Below are 23,430 nucleotides of genomic sequence, written 5' to 3'. Positions count from 1 at the left end.
TATCGCCTTTCAACCCCCCTGAATTCTTTTCTTCTTTCTTATTTTAACAATACAGGACTATATATATGAACACGTACACTCAACTATCTAGTGCCTACTTTGACTGTTAAAACTTGAATAGAGGAAATAATGCACACGTTCCATCGAGTTCTCGAACCATTTCAACAAGTTTCTTAAATATGTAATTATTGTTATTATTATTGGCCAGTTATTATGAGACGTGTGCAATATTTTTGTCCACTAGACATGACTTCTTCACCTCACCTCTGTTGGTGCAACCACTTAATCTCACTAACCAAAAGTAGGTGACTAAAGTGTGTGGATGTCAAGTAGACTAAAAACTATACTGATTTATATATATATATATATATGATATTTTGAAGAGTTTTTGAACAAAGTTTAAAAAATAACCAAATCTGTCGACGAAAGCCCTAGGGAGTTTTTTGTTTGTCGCATCGCTCTAGCATGCTGGCTGCTGCCTGCCAATCGTTCATTGCGGATCCACTTTCTGGCTTGGCAGATGTCTCTCAAATAAAGTTCATTCGTACGTTCTAATACGTACAGATGCTTGACGATTTTTCTTCCTCGCTATAAAAATTTGCTGCTCACCAAAAGTAAATTATTGTAACTTTATCGGGATACATTTCCCGCTCCTTTCGAAGCGTCTGTATGTAAAGAAAATATTCATAGACATCACTCATACATACTTCATTCTTGATTTCTAGCGTCATGCGTTCTGTTTCCATCAATCACGATATTCAATGACGTTCTTGAGAAATTAGTCTATATCCTGTGCCTCTTCCTCTCTGCCTATTCTATTCCTCGAAGAAGATCAATGTAAAGTGAAATTTGAACAAAAAGTTTGTAAAGTTAAAGGTTATCGTGATGGAAATATTGAAATGGACTTTGATACGAAAGAGTACTTAATTGTAACTGTATAATTTTATGGAATGGTTGGGTTTACATGAGTTAAGTTGTAAATGAGTACCAGGCCATTTGTTGATTAGTTTTATGCATAGCCTGGGCGAAAGCACTAGACCAACTCGAGGTCACACGAAGTCTGCGAGCATCAGTGCAGGTCACCGTTCCTCAACTGGCATACCCCCCAGCGACCATTCACTGCTGGACCCTCAACCACGCAACGCCCACAACTCCTTACTCGCCACTGCTGACCCTCTTAGGCAGAGGTACACACACAAACCCCCATTGCCTTTCAAACCATCCTCGGTTGTCATTCTGCTATCGTTACAACCCAACGTCATAATTACTTCATCTCGTTCCATAATTATTTTCACCTTCCTTCAAAATCTCGTTGGTTTGTTTTCGACAGCAGGATCGCAAGCTGATTACTCCACGTTCCTCCCTTAATTTTGTTTTACTCATTTTCGGTTCATTTCTCATTGCTTACTTTCTTATCTGGTGCCACTAACTCTCTTAGAGAAATTCTGTGGTTCATTTTGCTGAATCTGCAGTTCATCTTACAATAGATTCCAATTCTTGTCAACATATCTCACTCATCTTGGATTCCACAGTGTTCTCCAGGGCAGTTTCTTGTCATTCATTAATTGCATGATATTTTTCCTCTTTTTACTCTTCTTTTCCTTGTTCTCTTTCTTTCTGAAATTTGTCATTTTTCATTCACTTATGGTGGAGCATCAATATACATTTTTCACACTGGTATATCCAATATTTTGCTGGCTTTTAATGCTACGTAGCTATATATCCAGGTTTCCACTTATATTTGTATTTGCGCATTTCAGATTATTGTACATTTATAACTGACGTTTCTTCTCAACTCCCCTCATTGATATTCTTGCATGGTCGAATGTTTAAACTTTTTTTTTCTCCTTATTATTTTGCACGAAATAACGTTTACTAATTAATATAGTATTAACTGCTTTGTTACAATGCTCGATTTTTATAATACAGCTTTCTTTGTCTTTTGATTTTTACATTTTTATTAGCTTTATTATCAATTTTCTTCTCTAGGTTCTTGAATAGTAATGAAAATATTTTTGTAAAATGTTGAAAACCCTGTAAAGATCCATTATACATATTCTTTGAGTTATATTAAGCAGAACTTGTAAAAATGAATATTTTTGTATTTACATTAATTATCTTTGCCAGCATGGGTGTGTCCCCAAGCAATAGACTGGCAACACCTACAACACCGGCATTTCCACGAAATGTACCCAATCGTAGTACGTTCCATTCTGGTCAGAACAGAGCACAGAGAAATCACACTCAGGTAATTCTTCAAGCAATTGTTGAAGGAAAGAGTATAAGAGGAGGACCATGAAGAAATTCGATAATTCTATGAATTCTTTCGGGGTCTCGAGGAAAACGTTTCAGTAAAAGTGTCCTTCTCTTATCCTCAGGAGAAAACAATTTGTTTTTAATGTATATCTGAATCCTTGCAAATATTGCAGGGCCATACACATACACAGGATACCAATGCAATTAGCCCGCTAGCAAGGCCGTCCTTTTTCTCAAAATTATCATCAAGGTTCTCCAAGCGGTAAGTCATTAAATTTTATGAAATAATAAATTTTGTTAGCATGCTAGAGTATATAAATGAGAGAAAGTAAATGGTTCGTCCACAATTTTATGTACTTAAAGATTGATAAAAGATCATGGATAAAGTGAGGTAATCGCCAAGTTAAAGTGAGAATGAGAGGAAATTAGAGTAAATTAGGTGGAACCGAAAGGATTAGCTTTGAGAATGAAGAGAAAAACTATAATCGTAAGGAAAAATTTTCAAGTAGATTCAAGTATATCAACTGTTTAGGAGTTTTAATATCAAATGTACGTCATGGGATAAAGTTGTAGTATTATTTTCATTGGTCAGAAATTTGCAGGTATATTTAATGTGACATTTGACATTCCATTCGTCCATATTTAAGGTGAAGACGTACATAAGTAGTTCGTGTTTCTTCATTGCTTGATCCAATTACATCTTAGTCAATGAAATGGATTAAATATAATATGCTAGTGAATATACCTGTTAACTTAGCTTTGCAGTGGGCATTCAGTGCATGCATAGCAGTCCATAATTATGGACACTGTGAATCTTAACAACGATATTAACTAGTTTAGAACGTTTTATCTACTATCTGCATGCAATATAATGTATTTGTTTTTAAGGATGCACAATGACTATGTATTTTTGGAAATTATATATAATAATATAGTATATTTGACTTCGTACTGAACAATTTGAAAATTTGCTAGTTATTCGATGAGCCAGCAGCGACCATTGATCACTAAAAGCCATTAAATAATTCACTTATGTTTATATTTGATTTTATCACTATTACTTTTGGATTCTTCTTTTCTTTTTATCTTAACTGCTTCGCTGACCACCTTAGCCTATGAAATTATTTGGCCTCCTTAATGAAATTTGAGCCTCGTTAGGAAATATGGATTTTTCGTTTGCATAGTTATATAAAATATGATTTTTTATCAATTTTGTCAAGATTAATATACGAATTAGAGTAAGCAGTCTTATTCCATGTATACATAGAGAATGCAAGAGACTGCTTGGCTAAAATTATGCAGGCCACCTCGCATACTCATTGTGCATCACTTTTTGACTTGATTGTAGCGAGGCGTATCCTTGATTTATTACTTGTACATGAGACCTAATTAATACTGCACATTTAATTACAAAGCGACAACACCGCACAAGCCATACAAGTAAAAGTGGGGAAATTGACGAGAGGATGTAGAAAAGCCACAGAATAACGGCAATCCCAATCAGTCATCTGTCTTCGGTGGCTTTAGCTTTTCAAATAGCTTGATTTTTGTGAGAAATGGTCACTGTACTCATCGTCAGCTCAGTACAGATTAAATTTTGTTTCTCTCTCTCCCTTTCTCTTTCTCTTCTTCCTGTCCCCCTCCTTCCATTCTTCCCTTCCCATCCTCTCTCTCTCTCTCTCTCTCCCTCTCCCTCTCTCCCTCTCTCCCTCTCTCTCTCTTGTTGTTTGTATTGCCAACATAGCCATTGGTGCATCGCTTAATCCCTAGTCAGCCAAATTCACTTATTTAGTAAATATTCTATGCTACAGGACATGAACCAATTAAGCTTGGTTTCATCTCACACTTCAACAAGCAAATGTGGCCAGGTTTAACAATCAGGCAAGGCCTCGGCTTTAACAACTTTCGATGCTGACTATGGCTCCCTTTATCCCAAGCACACCTAACATTTAATCAGGCTGTAACACAATACGCAAGAAGCTCAATGGATTCTATTGTGATTATTATATTATTGATGATGACGATGACCATAAGAATTGATAAATACTGACGCCGTTATTCTGTGGTGCATATCATCACTTCTCAAGAAGAAATTCATTCTTCAGTAGTGAGTTTATTGGCAAATGGTGACACGAATATATACATATATATATATATATATATATATATATTTAGATACATTATAGAGATAATTGAATAAGCAATGTAATTAATAGTCTTCCTGCGAAAGGGAAAATAGAAGGCCGCCTTATACACTTTTGTTTAGATATAGCAGTCTGTGCCTTTCCCAAATTCAGCCTGCCAATTCTACAGTCCTCTTTCCAGCAGTACAAATGACTCGGATGTTTTTTCCACAAAGAATTACCTATGATTCAATACACTATTGGCATTGCTCTTATGCTATATTATATTACCCTTCGCTTCTCAGACCAATCAGATAAAGATACAATATTATATTTTCAATGGAGAAAATGTGAGAAATGCAGGGTTTTGGATTATCAATTAGTTAAGCCAAGTGGTAGTGCTTGAGATTGAGAGAGACGTAAAGGTAGAGAGGAAGAGATAAAGTAATTGATCAAGGAAACCAAGGCAATGAAGCAATTAATAAAGAACCTTCTTTTGTCAAAATGTATAGATATTTGTTTAATAAATTTTGTTCGTCACAGTTTGAGATAGGAGATTATACGTAGGTCTTGATTAAAACTTTTTTTAAAATGTGGACAAATTTTTGTTTATTAAGGCGATGATATAACAATACTAACAGCATTTAGAAAAATTACAATGATAAGCGAAGAAACAGGAGAGGCAATCGTAGAAATAATAGAGTTCATTATTGTTCATGCATCAACAGGTTTTCTAAGTGAAGGGTGAAGTCTCGCCTTGTTTCCCTTGGGCCGAAATGAGAGCGAGTCAAGTGCTGAATATCACACAACGGCAATATTAGCTATGAGAATGGCTAATTACCTTTTAATCTAATTAAATGGCCAAGCGCGACTTCCGATTCATGTACAATTTTACATTTCTCTTTTTTTTTAAACAAAGCTTTTTAGAATAACAATAAAAAAAAACTAGTATAATATTATATCCTTTTGTAACTAGACAGCAGCCAGGAAAATATGTTGGATAACAATGTAATAAAATGAAGATTTTTTAGCCCATATATAAAATTGTTTTTTAAGTCCGATCGAAATTCACATGTATACCTCTGGATTTTCCTAAAGATCCCTCGAGAAATTTTATCCACCGTTATCCAAATATTTCTTGGTACATCGCATCCAGCATAGATTCCTTGATTTCTTAAAACAGCGTGGAATTTGTGTTTGATTTTTTGTTTTTATTATGGCGCTTTCGAACTATTTTTATATTTACCAAGAATAGCTTCATAAGAACTCTTATATCGATTCTTTTCCATATTAGCGCGACACTAGAGCGATAAGAAAGAATATTGCGAGTATATGTATTGTTCAATAACGCATCCAATAACAACAGCTGCGACACGCATATACGCATCTGCCATTTAATCGAATTGTCAATAACAATTCCATGATTCCATCATATGCATAAATATTATTAATTTGCAACTTGCTCAAGCACATTTACCAGTAATATTTAAAGAATCGATATCGGATTAACACGTAACAAAATACTATATAGCCAGAATATCTGTATCGCTGTGGCTCAGCTTTATTTGTTTTATTTGTAATACGTAACAAATATCGACGTTTCGCAACATTTGGCATTTCGCAAAACCACTACCAATTGTTCAGAATCTCCAGCAAACCTTTTTGCATAGCGTGTAAGAGGGAGAGCGAGAAAATAGAAAGAGAGCACACTCGTTTTCTTCGTTAAATTCGAATATTGGTACGTAGGCCGTTCCAGGTGCCATTCTCCTTAGAAAAACGAAAGACGATGGAATAATAAAGCTTATTTTTTTATCGAGAAGCCTTTATACCGTTCAAACTCTGTAAAGCAATTGCTAGCGAAATGTTATAACGCAACACCGTTTCAAAGCAAACTGAGAACCATTCGAGAATTGTGTAAATAATATTTTGATCTCAGCGTTTAGCCAAACGAAATATTGAGAGGAAATCGATATATACTATTTGATTGCAACGACTAATCTACATACTCACCATTTTCTTTAATTCTCATAATAATTGATAACGAATATCTATTCTCCACGAAGAGAGCACTGCTGGGAGAGAAAGGGAGAGTGAAAGAGTGTGAGAAAGTAAGAAAGAGCGAAAGAATGAGTGGGAGAGAATGAGAGGGAGAGAGAGACACACGATTGGTTGTTCATTTAATTTTACGTTATTTACATTATTTGATCTGCTATATTGTATCATCCTTCAGAACTATACAATATAACGGTCACGCGTGTAGTCGGTTAATGCTGTGTGATAATAAGGGATCAAGGTTTTTTTTACGATTTCTTTTCTTTTTTTATGTAATATCCATTACTGTACTTAGACGCTCCAGTTTTTTTCCTCTCTTGCACTCTGCACAAAATTTCTGTAAATTTTATGACGCGTTGAAGCAACGATATTGCTCTATCCGCTTCTTTTGTACCCTCGTGTTCTCATTATTTATCAATTTCAATCGAGCGATTTGGTATGTGCCAAGCCGAGTGGCGTGCGATTGAAAGAAAATGAGAAAATGCAAACCAAAATTTTCACTCGTTTGATTTACTTGAAGACAACGAATCGCGTCCAAACTGTTTTAAAGCTCAAATAATGTACATGATTCAACTATATATATATTCATATATACTTTTGAGTTTTGCCAGGATCCTCTAAGTGCAGAAAAAAGCCAACTTGTGTAGTTCGGGAGAACGAAAATAGAAAAAATAACAAATATCAATATGTAATTAAGAAATGAATCGTGAAACTGTTCAATCGATGAAGATCACGTGCCTTCTCCCCTTTGAAATTGTTCTTTTCAATAGAGTCGCTCAGATTTTATATATGTATATATATATATATATATAGATATATATATATATATATACATGTACATATATATCCGACCTTAGGCAGATTATTAAACCAGGCATTTATCGTTTAACGAACTCGAACTCGGACAACGCAGGAACATGTATAATTTAGCTGACTAAAAAGTGACACGTTACTTTATTCTTATTTATGGAGATGAGACAAACGATAAGAGCTCTATACGGGAGTGGTCTTGGGCGCCTGCCTTCTTCTACTTTTCGATTACGTATTTTATTACTTTTCACTTCTGCATGATGAATTTATCTCGCTCTCAAATTATGAACTGATTGTAGAAAAAAGCAAGATGATAACGTACATGCTTTCTCATTCTGATAAGTCGTTCAATTTATTTTTGTACAGTAGCTGAGTTTGAATTCATCAATCGTAGAGAGAAAATTTTCCACATCCCCTAAGGCCACCCGCCCGATAGATAAGACGATGAAATAAAACATGAGATATTAAATAATTAGATTGTCTTATATATAAATAAATATATAAATTTATAAATATATATATATGGAGTAAAAATGTTTATATTCGAAGAACATAAAATACATAAAATATACAATCGCCTGTAAACGACTGCTGTTTACTGCACTCCTTGTGAGACCGTCCAAGCATTCGGGAGTTCTCTTAGCGTTCTTTCACTTAATTATAATCCAATTCATTATTTAAACGATTTAACTTAGAAATTCTAGTTTAGAGAAATGAAATGGAGGGCAGTGAATAGCTTGTATAACAGGATAGAAATATTATTTATACAGTTTAAGGAGCAATAATAGTAATAATTTCGTATTAATAAATATGTTAAAACTGTCTTGTAAATGTTGTATTAATTTATTTCTGAATCCTTTATCGAAGGAAGATTTTCCTTTATACAATAGAAGAGAGAGAGAGAGAGAGAGAGAGAGAGTCGATGTATTTGTCTTTTGTTGTGCATGTCTTCTATTGCTCTGTGTAAATTAGCTTTCTTATTATCAAGGGTAATCAATGTTAGATTCGTTCGCAATAATCTATTAGATATTCCAAATTCAGATTCCCATTTAGAAATCATTGTTGAGCATTTAAAATTTTTGACAATCATAACTGATAAGTATGATGATATGGTGAAAGAATGGTGATGGTTATACATATGACAATTTCATTAATTTTTATCATGTTTAGTGTTTGTTAGCAACTGCCTTTGTTTTGTTATTTCAGCCCCATGGACCCATCCGTTACCCCCAAGCACCCAGTAGTGAGGTACGTTGGCTGCATTCCATTATACCATTGTCCACAATTTTTCTGTTGAAAACTACTGTTTCCTTTTTTAAATTCTCATTAATCCTACATTTTGTTCTCTTTTAACCCTCTTCATTAAATTCATTGCGAAGGATGTGAAATTGTGTTTATGATAAATCTCTGTCGAAGCATGAAGCTTCAATGTTTAAGATTAATAACTAAGGAGGTGTTGTTTTATTTCATGTAAAATTCAAAGTTATGTATCATTTCATCATTCAATGCTAAGATTAGATAAAGTTTAATCATTGTTGCAAAGTTACAATGGGCTAGTAGAGACTTAACGATGAAATTACTGTTCTGCATTTTACAATAAATCTTATCGAAGGATTTGCATTTTAGATTAAAATGCACCTTTTAGTACAGAGCACTGATATATTATAATCGATTAAAAATATATATATGCATGTATGCACGTTGCTATGAATTAATAATTTTCATGGTTCACATCATGGATGAAATTTAGCAGCTTGATATAATTAAGAAATAAAATCGCTTTAAATAAGCTTTAAAAAATTTTAAAGAAAATAAAAGAATGGTTGAGAGAGAGAGAAGTAGACGTAAAAACAGAAAAGGAAAATGTGAGAATTTAATGGCAATGCTAAAGGAATGATTGGATTATTAACATTTTTTAAACAAGATTAAGATAAATTTTTGTTCCAGTGGTGCTACGACTAATGATGAACAGGTAAAACCGCGCAGTCTACGCTTTACTTGGAGCATGAAAACTACGAGCAGTCGGGATCCTAATGAAATTATGTCTGAAATACGAAAGGTAAGTTCTCGATTTATTATTGTTCATTTAGGAAATAATTTTACGAGGTCCATGAATGTTTTCAGGTGCTGGATGCAAATAAATGTCATTACGAGCAGCGTGAGCGATTTTTACTGCTGTGCGCACACGGTGATCCTGAAACGGACAGCCAAGTTCAATGGGAGATCGAGGTTTGCAAATTACCACGCTTATCCTTAAACGGTGTGCGTTTCAAGAGGATCTCCGGGACGTCAATAGGCTTCAAGAACATCGCCAGTAAAATCGCAAATGAACTCAAGCTGTGACTGCCGGCATAATGCCCCCGTGACCCTCGTGGCCACCAAGTGGCCATCTCCGAGGAGTTCTACTCTTGTTTCCTCTGGGACTCTGACTCTGAATCCGATATGCAGGAGAAGTTTGTCTAGCATTTTTCTCGCTCCTTCAGCGATCCTTCCCCCAATTCTCTCCTCAAGTGCTAGAACTTTCTCCGCAGGAATCTCTGAGAACGATCCTATAACAGAATTGAATTCTCAAGTTAAAAGGATGGAATGTGGATATTCTCTAGTAAAGTTCAGGAATCTCGGAAGATAGAGGAATGGACTTTCTGCTGAAATTCAAGGACGTTCGATAGAGGCATCCGGGAAGATCCTGAGACAGAACCTGTTTCTCTAGGAAGAAATATAATTTAGGAAGATTTAATTAATAAAAAACACACTGAAGGGGAATTCTGCGAAATTTTCCTCTCTTCCCGAATTTTCGACCGTCTGTAATCAGCCGAGGACCCCACCTCCCCCTCTAACTCAGTATAAGATCCTAGCTAAGAAACTGTGATTCCCGACGGTTCGTATGTATTTTCAAATACTCTCCCGAGTGCCAAATGGAACTGGAAAGTCGGGGAAAGCCTCAAAAAGAGATATACGCGAACCAGCAATACGCTTCGCTGGTTTTACACGATTATTATAATTGCATGACTGCTAATTTCCAATTTTATTTAACTCATGAATTTAACGTACTTACAGAATTTCTTACCCCTCCACTCAAATTCACATCGCGATCACGATGTGAAATTTTTAATCGATTCAGGCTTCGTTCTTTTTAAGCAGTATTATCACAATCTGGTACGTTTGTTTTTTTTTTCCTTACATTGAAGTTATATGCAAAATGCTCATTGTACTTCTACGGTGCCTAAGAAGTTTAAAAAGAGAACTAGAGATAATTCCCTTCAAAGGTAAATTACTCTATGAAAATTCCTCGAAAAGGATTTGTGTTCGCGAAGAATGTTCTTTGGTTGTTGTAGCTTTACAATGTCCAGAAAATAACCCTTTCTTCCCACACACATACAAGTATACACACGCACTTCGGTGTTCCAATATAAATTTTATTATTTATAAATACGGGGTGTTTCTGTAAATAATTAATCAGATTAAAAGGATGCCTGTCAAGGAATTTTAGACCCTCTATCAACAACAACAAATTATCCTCACTATATACCTACTTATAGTGCGGAGTTTCAACTATCTTAACGTCGTGCATGTCCACGACCCATAATTTACTTTTCGAACGTTTTTACGATGCTTTACTTTTTTATCTATACAATAAGTTTGAAAATGCGCAGACTATAGGTATTAATATGAATTAATTGATTCATTATAATGATAATGGTTATAACGATAATATTTTTATTTTATCATTTAGAGAGTACAAGTAATATGCAACACGTACATACTACACAAAGAATACACTGTTTTAGAAAAGAATCGAGTGGTTTTAAAAAAATCATTGATTAATCATTATATCTCATACAAATATTACTTTTCATCTTACATACTTCATTTTTAAGAACGCAGTGTCTTTCGGAAAAGAATTCTGAATATAAATATATTTATATATACATATAATATATATATATATGTATGTATGTATGTATGTATGTATGTATATTATTGATCACGAGATCTGTTATTTCTATCAAGGGTATTGATGATAGCGTTATTATAATTGGTTATAATGCATCATTTGATTCGCGTTAAAATTATGTTCAGTCAAATTTAAAATAGGAGAGATGATTATGGATCATTGCGAATCTTAGGTGAAGTAGCATTTTATGATGTACATAAGACAAAGGTACTAAATTAAAGAAAATATCAAACGTAAAAAAGAAAAGGGAGAACTTTGGGAATTTCACGACAGAACCTTTTGTATTTGCCTAAGGCTAATCGAATACGTTTACTGATAGGCAATGACTAATTTATTTACACAAATGCAATGATTTTTTCACATTTCTAATACTTGCTACACTGAATGCCGAGTAAATCTCAGCTACTTTAAATTACCGCGTCGTGTTAAAAAAGAATTGATAAACGACTGATAGCAACTAAGTATCAAGCCACCAGTCTGTATCGAACACGATGAGCGAAAACAAAGGGTATCGGGACTTATTCTCTATATATGTACAATTCTACAGTTTTATCGTCTCTTTAAATTATTATCTACGAACCAATAAAACCGACAATGTAATATAATACTGCAAAGATGTTATCGAGTCATTGAGAGAAAGAGAAGATGATGAGAGAGAGAGAGATTGAGAGAGTCATGTTAATACAATCGTAGATTATAGAAAGAAATCATTTGTAGAGAATTAGGTCAAACAAGAAATGATTGTGAGAGAAGAGTACCTTTTGGTTAATTCCTCCATTAGCTTACAGAGTACAATATTGAAGTTACAGCGATCAGTTACCTGTAATTTTTCAGTGATCGCAGTAATGCAAGGTGACATTAGATATATACCTAAAAAATAGCAACTATTATTAATGTTACATGATAAGGATCCCTAGTAGTGTTAAATCCCTTACATATAGGCAACAAAATGATTATGTAATGTAATCTATACATACACCCATCCTTCGCTACTTGCTTTCAAAATGAATGTATAAATTAATTAATACTTAACACGAAGGACATTAGTTTAAGGATGTTCATGATTTTGATCATGCTTATCATGATATTATCATGGTAATATTGAGATTTCTCATGGTACTGTCATGATACCAATTTCGAAGGAAAACTATTCGCATCTGTATATAGCTAGATGGACAATATCCAATTTGAATTGATGAGCAATGTAGGAGAACTTTGTGATTTTTGTATGTAAGTGCCGTAATCTCTCCAAGAGAATGTTGTCCATTCAGCTGTGGTATATTATCTTGCGCACACACATACTACACATACCACACACACACATGACAAGTCAGTTTGTAGATAGTTAAATATACATACAGCTTTGCTAAATGTTTTCTGGTGATCGGTATCTAGCCAAAATGTAGCAAAAACATTTATAATAAAATGGTAACAAATATTGTTTCCCATTTAATTAATAACACTAATAGAATAGACCAGAATTTTCTTTCAATTGTTCTCTCACAGTTTCTTCACAAATCTAAACACCAATTTTAACTCATTTGTAATTATACAAACAATGAGATTATAAATAACATAGTAAGAATATTTATATTACATAAACATATATATATATATATATATGTATAGAACTTCTTCAAATAATTTGTTTTCAAATCTACTGCCATTTCTTTAATAATTGACTAAATAGTAGGTCTGTTTCTCTTGCTACTATTCTGCACTTTTTGTTAAAAGCGTATATTTTTTATGACATAACAGTATACATTTTTGTCTAGAAAAGTGCAGAAAATACTAACAATAAAAACAGCCTAATGACTTAACGATTCTGTCAATGGATGGGGGTGGGGTACCGACTACCGGGGTTTTATTCTGAAACCAGTTGAAATGTGCAGAAAATTCCGAGTCTGTTTAATTGATTAAGTTTATTATCAACTGTGCTCATTTTGTCAATTTTAAGTGCCGCATTTACCAGAGTGAATATCAGTAATTAGCCATTTTTTATTCCTTATTCTTTATTGATGTAAATACACAAAGTATAATAAATATTTTTTTCAGTAAGCATAACCTAAAAATTTTCAGTGCTAGATTGCAATCTGTTATGAATAACGACTTACAGTTTAGACAAGTTAGGTAAAACAGATGCTTGAAAATTTGTAGCGCTACATGGTAATCGTTCATTTATTTAAGTTTATATTACATTAAAATCTATTGAGATTTAATTTAATCTGATATACCAATTATTTAATTATAAATTTAACAATGGGAAAAAGAGCTTGTGGCTTTGTTATATTTAGAAGAACTAGAGATGTCATCGAATATCTTTTGATGCAAACTTCTTATGGAGAACATCATTGGACGCCACCAAAAGGTTTAATTTCATTATAGCATTTGATAAAAATTACAATTAAATTTGCCTGAAATTTGCTAATTCTGCATGTAGGTCACGTAGATAAAGGAGAATCTGATATGGAAACAGCTCTGCGAGAGACAGAAGAGGAGGCTGGTCTAACAAAATCAGATTTAAAAATATATGACGATATCAAACAGGAGTTAATTTATAATGTTAAGAACAAACGAAAAACTGTTATTTACTGGCTAGCGGAATTAGTAACAGATAAAAATGTTAAAATGTCAGATGAACATCAGGCATTTAAATGGTTACCCCTTGAAGAAGCTTGTACCATTTCCAAGTATGGTGAAATGCAAAATGCTTTAAGAGAATTCCATAAATTCATCATTGAAAATTTACAATAACTTCTTTATTGTTTTCTTTATTAGTAATATTTTAGGAAACAATTTTTATATGCTAATCTGAATGATTATTTGAATTTTATTTTTATAAAAATTGATGTACTGGTTGGCACACAAACGTAGCTTATTCATATTAATATTGTTTTTCGTCTCTTAGTAAATAAAATGGAACAGTTATCTGTCAAACTTATTTATTTTAACTCATTATTACATGCTTTACTCACGCCGAGGGTCCTCTTTGCGTAAATTTTTGTAACGGTTTGATTATGGTTGCTTCGTAGTTCGTAATTACACATTTCACGCATGTCCTCACAGCTCATTACTCGAATGCAGATCATATGGGTTGGCGGCCTCTGTGATTACACGAACTATATGAAATTAAGGGGCTAAATTGAAGTCCTCCTTTTAACGGGATTTCCCACGTCTGCTTTTCTGATAGTACAAGTCAATAAACAATTAGTTTAATAAAATTCAAATGCGAAGCAAATTGAACAATTGGGCTTCTTTAGGATAAAGTGCCAGTCCTAACGAGTCAAATGAGCTTAAAACCATTCAAATCGGATAAAGAATAACGCTGTACATACATGCATACATACCACTGTCCCGCGTTCTTGAAGTAGAAATAACCAAAAATGACCTCTCTTGAAGAATGCGGGACAATGGTACAGAGTTAATTCTCATCCGATTTGAGTGTTTTTAAGCTCGTTTGACTCGTTAGGATTGGCACTTTGTCTTAAAGATGCTCGATTGTTCAATTTCCTTCGCATTTAAATTTGATTAACCTGCAGGCGGTTGGCATTTTGGTGAGCGTGCATATAGGTACACTGACATTCATCGAATCTGCTCGTGAAGAATGGCCTACTAGATTTGTAACTAGCTGGACAGCTTCAGGTCTCTAGTTCTCACCAAAGCGTAAAACGTCACGGTGACGTCAGATGACGTCACGATGACGTATAGGAGTCGTGGTGGGGAGAATAAGGAGAATCTGGTAAATTGCATATACTCGAGTGTAGCGGTTGATCGTCTTACTTTTGTCAAAAGTATATCATCTCGGGATAAAATGGTATAGTAAGAATTTTCTTCTTTCTCTGTCTAATAGCATAAGAGTGAGAGAGAAAGACATATGATACCCCATGTGCCCATTGATTCTGCTCGAGCACGTTTTTGGTATAGTGATAGGAATTTTGGTATACTGATAGAAGCGGTAATAATATAGTAATCAAACGACAGATCAATAAAAAGAAGAGGGCATATTCCAATGAGTGAAGTGTCAAAATGTGCAACTTAACCTCTGTAATTTGTATTAATTTATTAAAATAACTTGTAAGTGATGAACTTTTAATAAAATCATATTAAGTGTTATAAATTTGTATAAAAAATATGTATTTTAGTTTTAACCTATTATTGTGTAACATATGGTGTATAAAAATAACTGAAAATATATATTTTAAATTAAATTTATGTTGTTGATATTTTGTCAAGAATAACACATCATTAACTTTTATATTAATAATAAGGAGCTATATTCTTGAGTCGTAAAGTCCATTGGAGCTTGCAAGTCAACTATGGATCCCAAGCTTACAGCAATAAGATTCTACGAATAAAGAAGATGCAATTCATTATTAAAATAGATAATCGTTAACTCAGATTTTTTTGCAGAAACCTAATATCAATAGTGACAAGCTTTCGTATCTATTTCCAATTGATGATGCTGGAAGAGAACCTCTGAGAGCTCCTGACAGCTCAACTGCCACAGGTCCAAGAAACAGCTATTTACGTAAATCTGTCCAGTGTCATGCAATACATTATCCAGAAGCCATTCTGCTATTATCCAGCTAATGTTTCTACGCAATATAATTAATTTCTTATTAATTTTCAAATATACTAAATATGTAAAGAAGAAAAAGCCAATATATTAAAATCCATTTACTTACACTACATCTCATTACGTAACCATGAGTGAATATTGTTGAATGGTGACAGAACAGTTTATAGTTGCAGAATCAGAATACATTCCTGTTGTGGGTAATGTTGCTGGGTCCTTTTGTTCTTTCGCAGTATCCAAAAGCAGCAAATTTGCAATGATTTTACAATTATAGCCTATATTCGAAGAAAACTTTAATACTTAAACTTAAATTGAAGAATATTCAAATGATTAATAGTAACTCCTTACGGATTAAGATATCTTGCATTATTTTCAATTTCTGCTACCAGTGCATATAGGCAAATTCAGTGGTAAATTGTTATTCTCATCACTTAGAGCTTGTTAATCCTGTAAGTTACGTAGCACTTTAAAGTGGGCAAACAAATCCTTACGCTGCATTATATTAGTCTTCTCTTCCTTCGCTAACTTTTGAAAATTCATATATTACTGTTATCCACGAGTATATTTACCCAGTGGCTGAAAAATATTAGAAAGAGTATGAAAATTCATTCTTAAAAGTAAGCATAAATTATTTCCATATTCATAAAGTTATACATACCTATTCTATTATTTAGCTGGATGTTAGCTGCCACGAAGACATCCATATGCAATGTGCCTGCCCTCCTTCCTTTTTATTCCAGTGTATTATCCTAATAGTTTGCTGCAGGACAGTCTTAAGTCAGAAATAGATTGAAGTGTGATAATTCGGTTCTACTTTCTCTTTACCCTGGCCTACCATGAGGAGATACTCTTTTTTATCTTGATTTTTCATAACGTAAATGATAAATAATTATTCCTGAAATAAAAACGTGCACACACACATATATATATATATATATATATTATTGTCTTTTCAGATTATATACTGTATTTTTTATCTTATATAATTTATTTTTTTTTTCTTTTTTTCAGTACTCCGAAAATTGATTTACGTTAAATAATATTGGTGGCCCTGAAAAGGGCCGATTTTTGGATCCAACACGTGGCAGAGCACATTCCTTTTTTATACCATGCAATCCGATCCATCTAAAAAAATACCCATTCGAAACCAACAACAGTAAAGCTCATTCAATAATCCGTCCAGTAGCCATTCCGCTCGATCACTTGATTAAGTCGATTAGGTATCGAGTTAGTCAAGTTAGCTAAGAACTCTGGGTCAGACCTAAGGCCTTCCCAGATATTCTTCGCTTGATCGAGAATCGCTGCCCTCGTCCTCGCGCCTGGCTCTATCCATCGTCTGGACATCAATGCCCAGACGTTCTCAATTAAATTGAGATCCGGTGATCGAGCGGGCCAATCCACCACTTCCAACTCCGGGTGTCGCGCAAACCACGCTCGCGTTTCGCGTGAGGTATGGATCGCTGAATTGTCCTGCACAAATCGGATCACCGGTACTTCATCCGCGGGATATACATTACGCACGCTTGGGAGAAAAATTTCTTCCAAGATGCGAATGTATTCCCGGGAATTCATACGTGGAGAAATCTCCACAAGATCACCGATATGTTCACCGGAAATCCAGCCCCATACGCCACACGATACGCGTCCAGACCGATGAGTCTGGAAGACGTGGTTTGGCTGCAACCGGGTATCGTTCGGGCGCCACACGTGCAAGGCCTGAGCCTGAGAGGGCAACGATATGAAAACCTTTTCATCGGTCCATATCGTAGCCTTCCAATCTGCACGGCTCCGCGAAAGATTCGCGAGGGCATAGCCAACTCTCTGCTCACGGTGAGCAGGAGTTAATGGGATTTTACGCGCTGGACGACGGCAGTGAATACCTGCAGAGTGTAAACGCCGCAGGCCGGTGGTCACTGAAGCTGGATAATCTATCTCCTCCACTATGTCGCTGACACTAGCGAAGGGATCTTCTTCGATCCTGCTCAGCAGCTGCTGGTCATCGATCTCCGAAGTCCTTTTCTGCCCTCTGTTCTCCGCTCTCCGGTCACGCAGTGCGTGGTCTCCGCCTTCGCGGTACCGACGTATCCAGCGCCTGACGGTGGTCTCGTGTGCCCCGCAGAGTACAGCGATCTCACTCGCGCTTTTCCCGCACTCAAAATAGCCAATGGCTCTTCCTCTGGTAGCCTCACTATGCTGTGACATCGTCGACGTATCCAATAGATATGAATGTTATAACAAATTAACGTTATTATCGATACTTCTAATTCAATAATCGAGGCATTATTCACTTTTATCTATAATAACGTTAATTTGTTATAACATTCATATCTATTGGATACGTCGACGATGTCACAGCATAGTGAGGCTACCAGAGGAAGAGCCATTGGCTATTTTGAGTGCGGGAAAAGCGCGAGTGAGATCGCTGTACTCTGCGGGGCACACGAAACCACCGTCAGGCGCTGGATACGTCGGTACCGCGAAGGCGGAGACCACGCACTGCGTGACCGGAGAGCGGAGAACAGAGGGCAGAAAAGGACTTCGGAGATCGATGACCAGCAGCTGCTGAGCAGGATCGAAGAAGATCCCTTCGCTAGTGTCAGCGACATAGTGGAGGAGATAGATTATCCAGCTTCAGTGACCACCGGCCTGCGGCGTTTACACTCTGCAGGTATTCACTGCCGTCGTCCAGCGCGTAAAATCCCATTAACTCCTGCTCACCGTGAGCAGAGAGTTGGCTATGCCCTCGCGAATCTTTCGCGGAGCCGTGCAGATTGGAAGGCTACGATATGGACCGATGAAAAGGTTTTCATATCGTTGCCCTCTCAGGCTCAGGCCTTGCACGTGTGGCGCCCGAACGATACCCGGTTGCAGCCAAACCACGTCTTCCAGACTCATCGGTCTGGACGCGTATCGTGTGGCGTATGGGGCTGGATTTCCGGTGAACATATCGGTGATCTTGTGGAGATTTCTCCACGTATGAATTCCCGGGAATACATTCGCATCTTGGAAGAAATTTTTCTCCCAAGCGTGCGTAATGTATATCCCGCGGATGAAGTACCGGTGATCCGATTTGTGCAGGACAATTCAGCGATCCATACCTCACGCGAAACGCGAGCGTGGTTTGCGCGACACCCGGAGTTGGAAGTGGTGGATTGGCCCGCTCGATCACCGGATCTCAATTTAATTGAGAACGTCTGGGCATTGATGTCCAGACGATGGATAGAGCCAGGCGCGAGGACGAGGGCAGCGATTCTCGATCAAGCGAAGAATATCTGGGAAGGCCTTAGGTCTGACCCAGAGTTCTTAGCTAACTTGACTAACTCGATACCTAATCGACTTAATCAAGTGATCGAGCGGAATGGCTACTGGACGGATTATTGAATGAGCTTTACTGTTGTTGGTTTCGAATGGGTATTTTTTTAGATGGATCGGATTGCATGGTATAAAAAAGGAATGTGCTCTGCCACGTGTCGGATCCAAAAATCGGCCCTTTTCAGGGCCACCAATATTATTTAACGTAAATCAATTTTCGGAGTACTGAAAAAAAGAAAAAAAAAATAAATTATATAAGATAAAAAATAGAGTATATAATCTGAAAAGACAATAATATATATATATATATATATATATATGTGTGTGTGCACGTTTTTATTTCAGGAATAATTATTTATCATTTACGTTATGAAAAATCAAGATAAAAAAGAGTATCTCCTCATGGTAGGCCAGGGTAAAGAGAAAGTAGAACCGAATTATCACACTTCAATCTATTTCTGACTTAAGACTGTCCTGCAGCAAACTATTAGGATAATACACTGGATTAAAAAGGAAGGAGGGCAGGCACATTACATATGGATGTCTTCGTGGCAGCTAACATCCAGCTAAATAATAGAATAGGTATGTATAACTTTATGAATATGGAAATAATTTATGCTTACTTTTAAGAATGAATTTTCATACTCTTTCTAATATTTTTCAGCCACTGGGTAAATATACTCGTGGATAACAGTAATATATGAATTTTCAAAAGTTAGCGAAGGAAGAGAAGACTAATATAATGCAGCGTAAGGATTTGTTTGCCCACTTTAAAGTGCTACGTAACTTACAGGATTAACAAGCTCTAAGTGATGAGAATAACAATTTACCACTGAATTTGCCTATACGCACTGGTAGCAGAAATTGAAAATAATGCAAGATATCTTAATCCGTAAGGAGTTACTATTAATCATTTGAATATTCTTCAATTTAAGTTTAAGTATTAAAGTTTTCTTCGAATATAGGCTATAATTGTAAAATCATTGCAAATTTGCTGCTTTTGGATACTGCGAAAGAACAAAAGGACCCAGCAACATTACCCACAACAGGAATGTATTCTGATTCTGCAACTATAAACTGTTCTGTCACCATTCAACAATATTCACTCATGGTTACGTAATGAGATGTAGTGTAAGTAAATGGATTTTAATATATTGGCTTTTTCTTCTTTACATATTTAGTATATTTGAAAATTAATAAGTAATTAATTATATTGCGTAGAAACATTAGCTGGATAATAGCAGAATGGCTTCTGGATAATGTATTGCATGACACTGGACAGATTTACGTAAATAGCTGTTTCTTGGACCTGTGGCAGTTGAGCTGTCAGGAGCTCTCAGAGGTTCTCTTCCAGCATCACCAATTGGAAATAGATACGAAAGCTTGTCACTATTGATATTAGGTTTCTGCAAAAAAATCTGAGTTAACGATTATCTATTTTAATAATGAATTGCATCTTCTTTATTCGTAGAATCTTATTGCTGTAAGCTTGGGATCCATAGTTGACTTGCAAGCTCCAATGGACTTTACGACTCAAGAATATAGCTCCTTATTATTAATATAAAAGTTAATGATGTGTTATTCTTGACAAAATATCAACAACATAAATTTAATTTAAAATATATATTTTCAGTTATTTTTATACACCATATGTTACACAATAATAGGTTAAAACTAAAATACATATTTTTTATACAAATTTATAACACTTAATATGATTTTATTAAAAGTTCATCACTTACAAGTTATTTTAATAAATTAATACAAATTACAGAGGTTAAGTTGCACATTTTGACACTTCACTCATTGGAATATGCCCTCTTCTTTTTATTGATCTGTCGTTTGATTACTATATTATTACCGCTTCTATCAGTATACCAAAATTCCTATCACTATACCAAAAACGTGCTCGAGCAGAATCAATGGGCACATGGGGTATCATATGTCTTTCTCTCTCACTCTTATGCTATTAGACAGAGAAAGAAGAAAATTCTTACTATACCATTTTATCCCGAGATGATATACTTTTGACAAAAGTAAGACGATCAACCGCTACACTCGAGTATATGCAATTTACCAGATTCTCCTTATTCTCCCCACCACGACTCCAATACGTCATCGTGACGTCATCTGACGTCACCGTGACTTTATACGCTTTGGTGAGAACTAGAGACCTGAAGCTGTCCAGCTAGTTACAAATCTAGTAGGCCATTCTTCACGAGCAGATTCGATGAATGTCAGTGTACATACCTTAAGACAAGTCATACTGCAGTATCCGCCATCTTGAATAGTACTACGCTCTATAGTAAGTGAATTTTGATATAAGGAATGCAGACTGCACAAAGTATACTGCCAGCGGAAATACGTCAGTCGCCATCTTAAATGCAGAACGAAATATATCAAAAATTATATACAGGGCGTTTTTCTAATGGCGGCATATAGGAGATTCGTGTTAGTTGACTATAGCGCTCAGGATGATGGTATCTGAGAGCGCTGATTGGTCAATATCATGTAGTGCCAACATGAAATGGTACGTTACCAATAGATGAATACGAAAAATGAGACCCATCCGCCATTTTGGAGTGGAGAAGTGTTTACAAGAATAGGGGTTACGGGACTTACGGGCCACGGGCATGAGCCAGCTGCCCAGCGTTACCAACTCCGCCATTTTGATTATACTACGGTGTAATGTCAGTGATGTCAGAATCAAGTTTCTAGCAACAAAAATAAAGTTAACCGCTAGCCAGCAGCAGTATAGAAAATTCGAAGGAAAGAGATAGCTGCCAGTGAATTCTGAAACACTGCCAACGTTGCCAACTTGCCCGAAGGAGATTGGCTGCATTAACCCAAATCTTTAATGCTATGTAACGCTAGGCAAAATACGTATCATGGTTGGTCAAATTGATTCAATTGACCAATCATGATATAGCGCTACCTTAGTGCTAAGGGTGAGATTCACCAAGTCCGGCTTGGGGCTAGCCGGGCTAAACTCATATAGCTCATGTAACGGTAACTATACTACTTTAGCCCGAAAGTATACCATATTAGCCCGGCTAGCCTTCAAGCCGGACTTGATGAATCTCACCCTAAGGATTTAAGCCCGGTTCCACAAGCCTTGTTTAAACTGGATTAAGTTAATTTTGCTATATTTTATGTCACATAGAATATAGCTTAATTAACTTAATGCAGTTTAACGGGATCCCTCAAGCCCTTTGTAGCCAACATTACGGAACGAAAAACGAAAGAGAATTGTCCAGCGCTATTTTTCGACCGATTTCAATGTTTTTTGGCTTGTTGGAATCGTTAGGACTCGCAGCGTGTCATAAATAAAGCCGTATTTTCCAAAAAACGTAAAAAAAATAAAATTATTTAAAAATTTGCATTAATAATATTTAAACGCAAAACAAATGGAAAAATCGGGCTTCTTTATGACGAGATGCCAGACTTAACGATTCCAACATGCCCAAAAACATTGAAATCGGTTGAGAAATAGAGCCGTACCATTGTCCCGCGTTTCTGAGGTGGACGAAAAGCAAAAATTTTTAGGAAGGAAGCTAGGCTTCCTCCCCTCTCGCGGCTCACGCTAACGTGTTCCCCCACTCTAGCATCGAACCTTACTGCGAAGCTTCCCTCTCATATTTACGCTATTCCCCTATCTGTAGCTATACATATATAAATACTGCTAAAATAATGTTGAGAACATTTCATCTTACCGATATAATGAAATTGCTAAAAATGCAATTATCATTTTGAAATAAAATTGTAGAAAAGGAGATTTCGTAATGCTTGAAATATAGGGCATACGGCGAAACGCGGGAAAATGGTGCAGTTGTATTTTTCAACAGAATTTGATGAGACTAGTAATAATTAAAGCCATTCTTCATGTAGATTGTCCTAAAGAGCTTGCATTTTCGATAAGGCTTATAGTTTTTCAGCTATGAACGATTGAAGTTGCACGGCGCACAAATACATATTTCCTCTCTCGCTTAGATCAGCTGTTGGGCACGTCCATCTTCAATCGCTCATAACTGGAAAACTATAAGCTTTATCGAAAATTCGAGCTCCTTAGGACAATCTACATGAAGAATGGCTTTAGTTATGACTAGTATCATGAAATTCTATTGAGAAATACGCCTGTACCAATGTCCCGCGTTTTGCCGTAATTTCAGGTCTTCAAGCGTCACTGACTCGTTCATTCTGCTATTTATTTCGGAACAAATAAAAGTACGATTGCACATTGAAAAATTACATTAAAAGCTCTCGATAATGTACATACTGCTATGAGTATTTCTTAATCTTATGAAGCTTGTCGTAGAAGGTGCAATGCAATAAATTTAGAAGGCCAA

The 23,430-nt window shown here is 35.7% G+C and overlaps 2 protein-coding genes and 2 long non-coding RNA genes across 37 annotated transcripts in view; 2 read left to right on the top strand and 2 right to left on the bottom strand.

Annotated features, from left to right (window-relative positions):
* Positions 1 to 12,634, top strand: part of LOC136778494 (serine/threonine-protein kinase MARK2-like) — a 74,791-nt gene extending 62,157 nt beyond the window's left edge. For 22 of the 33 annotated variants that reach the window (XM_066735387.1, XM_066735386.1, XM_066735385.1 and 19 more), the window contains 6 exons: positions 1,020 to 1,187; positions 2,128 to 2,248; positions 2,430 to 2,518; positions 8,448 to 8,489; positions 9,189 to 9,300; positions 9,366 to 12,634. In XM_066735387.1, the coding sequence (XP_066591484.1) occupies positions 1,020 to 1,187; positions 2,128 to 2,248; positions 2,430 to 2,518; positions 8,448 to 8,489; positions 9,189 to 9,300; positions 9,366 to 9,584 (751 nt within the window). In that variant the 3' untranslated portion in view covers positions 9,585 to 12,634. The other 11 variants (XM_066735375.1, XM_066735394.1, XM_066735393.1 and 8 more) reach the window with 9 other exon arrangements.
* Positions 12,635 to 13,346: 712 nt separating this feature from the next.
* Positions 13,347 to 15,218, bottom strand: LOC136778497 (uncharacterized). 2 transcript variants are annotated; one of them, XR_010823435.1, is made up of 3 exons: positions 14,730 to 15,216; positions 14,172 to 14,379; positions 13,347 to 13,701 (listed from the first exon to the last, which is right to left on the bottom strand). It is a non-coding gene; the product is annotated as an uncharacterized lncRNA (long non-coding RNA). The 2 variants fall into 2 exon arrangements; XR_010823434.1 differs by having other exon boundaries at positions 14,172 to 15,218.
* Positions 13,432 to 14,161, top strand: Apf (purine phosphoribosyltransferase family protein Apf). The gene is made up of 2 exons (XM_066735395.1): positions 13,432 to 13,564; positions 13,637 to 14,161. Exons 1-2 carry the CDS (start codon positions 13,456 to 13,458, stop codon positions 13,948 to 13,950), a joined length of 423 nt encoding a protein of 140 aa, XP_066591492.1. The 5' UTR covers positions 13,432 to 13,455; the 3' UTR covers positions 13,951 to 14,161.
* A 207-nt stretch (positions 15,219 to 15,425) lies between the features above and the next one.
* LOC136778547 (uncharacterized) lies at positions 15,426 to 16,135 on the bottom strand. The gene is made up of 3 exons (XR_010823450.1): positions 15,882 to 16,135; positions 15,611 to 15,791; positions 15,426 to 15,541 (listed from the first exon to the last, which is right to left on the bottom strand). It is a non-coding gene; the product is annotated as an uncharacterized lncRNA (long non-coding RNA).
* Positions 16,136 to 23,430: the final 7,295 nt, after the last annotated feature.

Source organism: Prorops nasuta, unplaced genomic scaffold, assembly GCF_024137725.1.
Source record: "Prorops nasuta isolate Cenicafe-Biocafe unplaced genomic scaffold, Cenicafe_Pnas_1.2 PNAS00014, whole genome shotgun sequence".
NCBI classification, from domain to species: Eukaryota; Metazoa; Arthropoda; class Insecta; order Hymenoptera; family Bethylidae; genus Prorops; species Prorops nasuta.
This window is presented reverse-complemented; position numbering and strand designations above follow the sequence as displayed.

What these genes read in the sequence shown, in the direction of transcription:
- Apf (XM_066735395.1), top strand. Translation starts at nt 13,456, where the DNA reads ATGGGAAAAAGAGCTTGTGGCTTTGTTATATTTAGAAGAACTAGAGAT. An exon ending in TCATTGGACGCCACCAAAAG is followed by an intron (nt 13,565 to 13,636) that starts GTTTAATTTCAT and finishes TTCTGCATGTAG; the next exon opens with GTCACGTAGATAAAGGAGAA.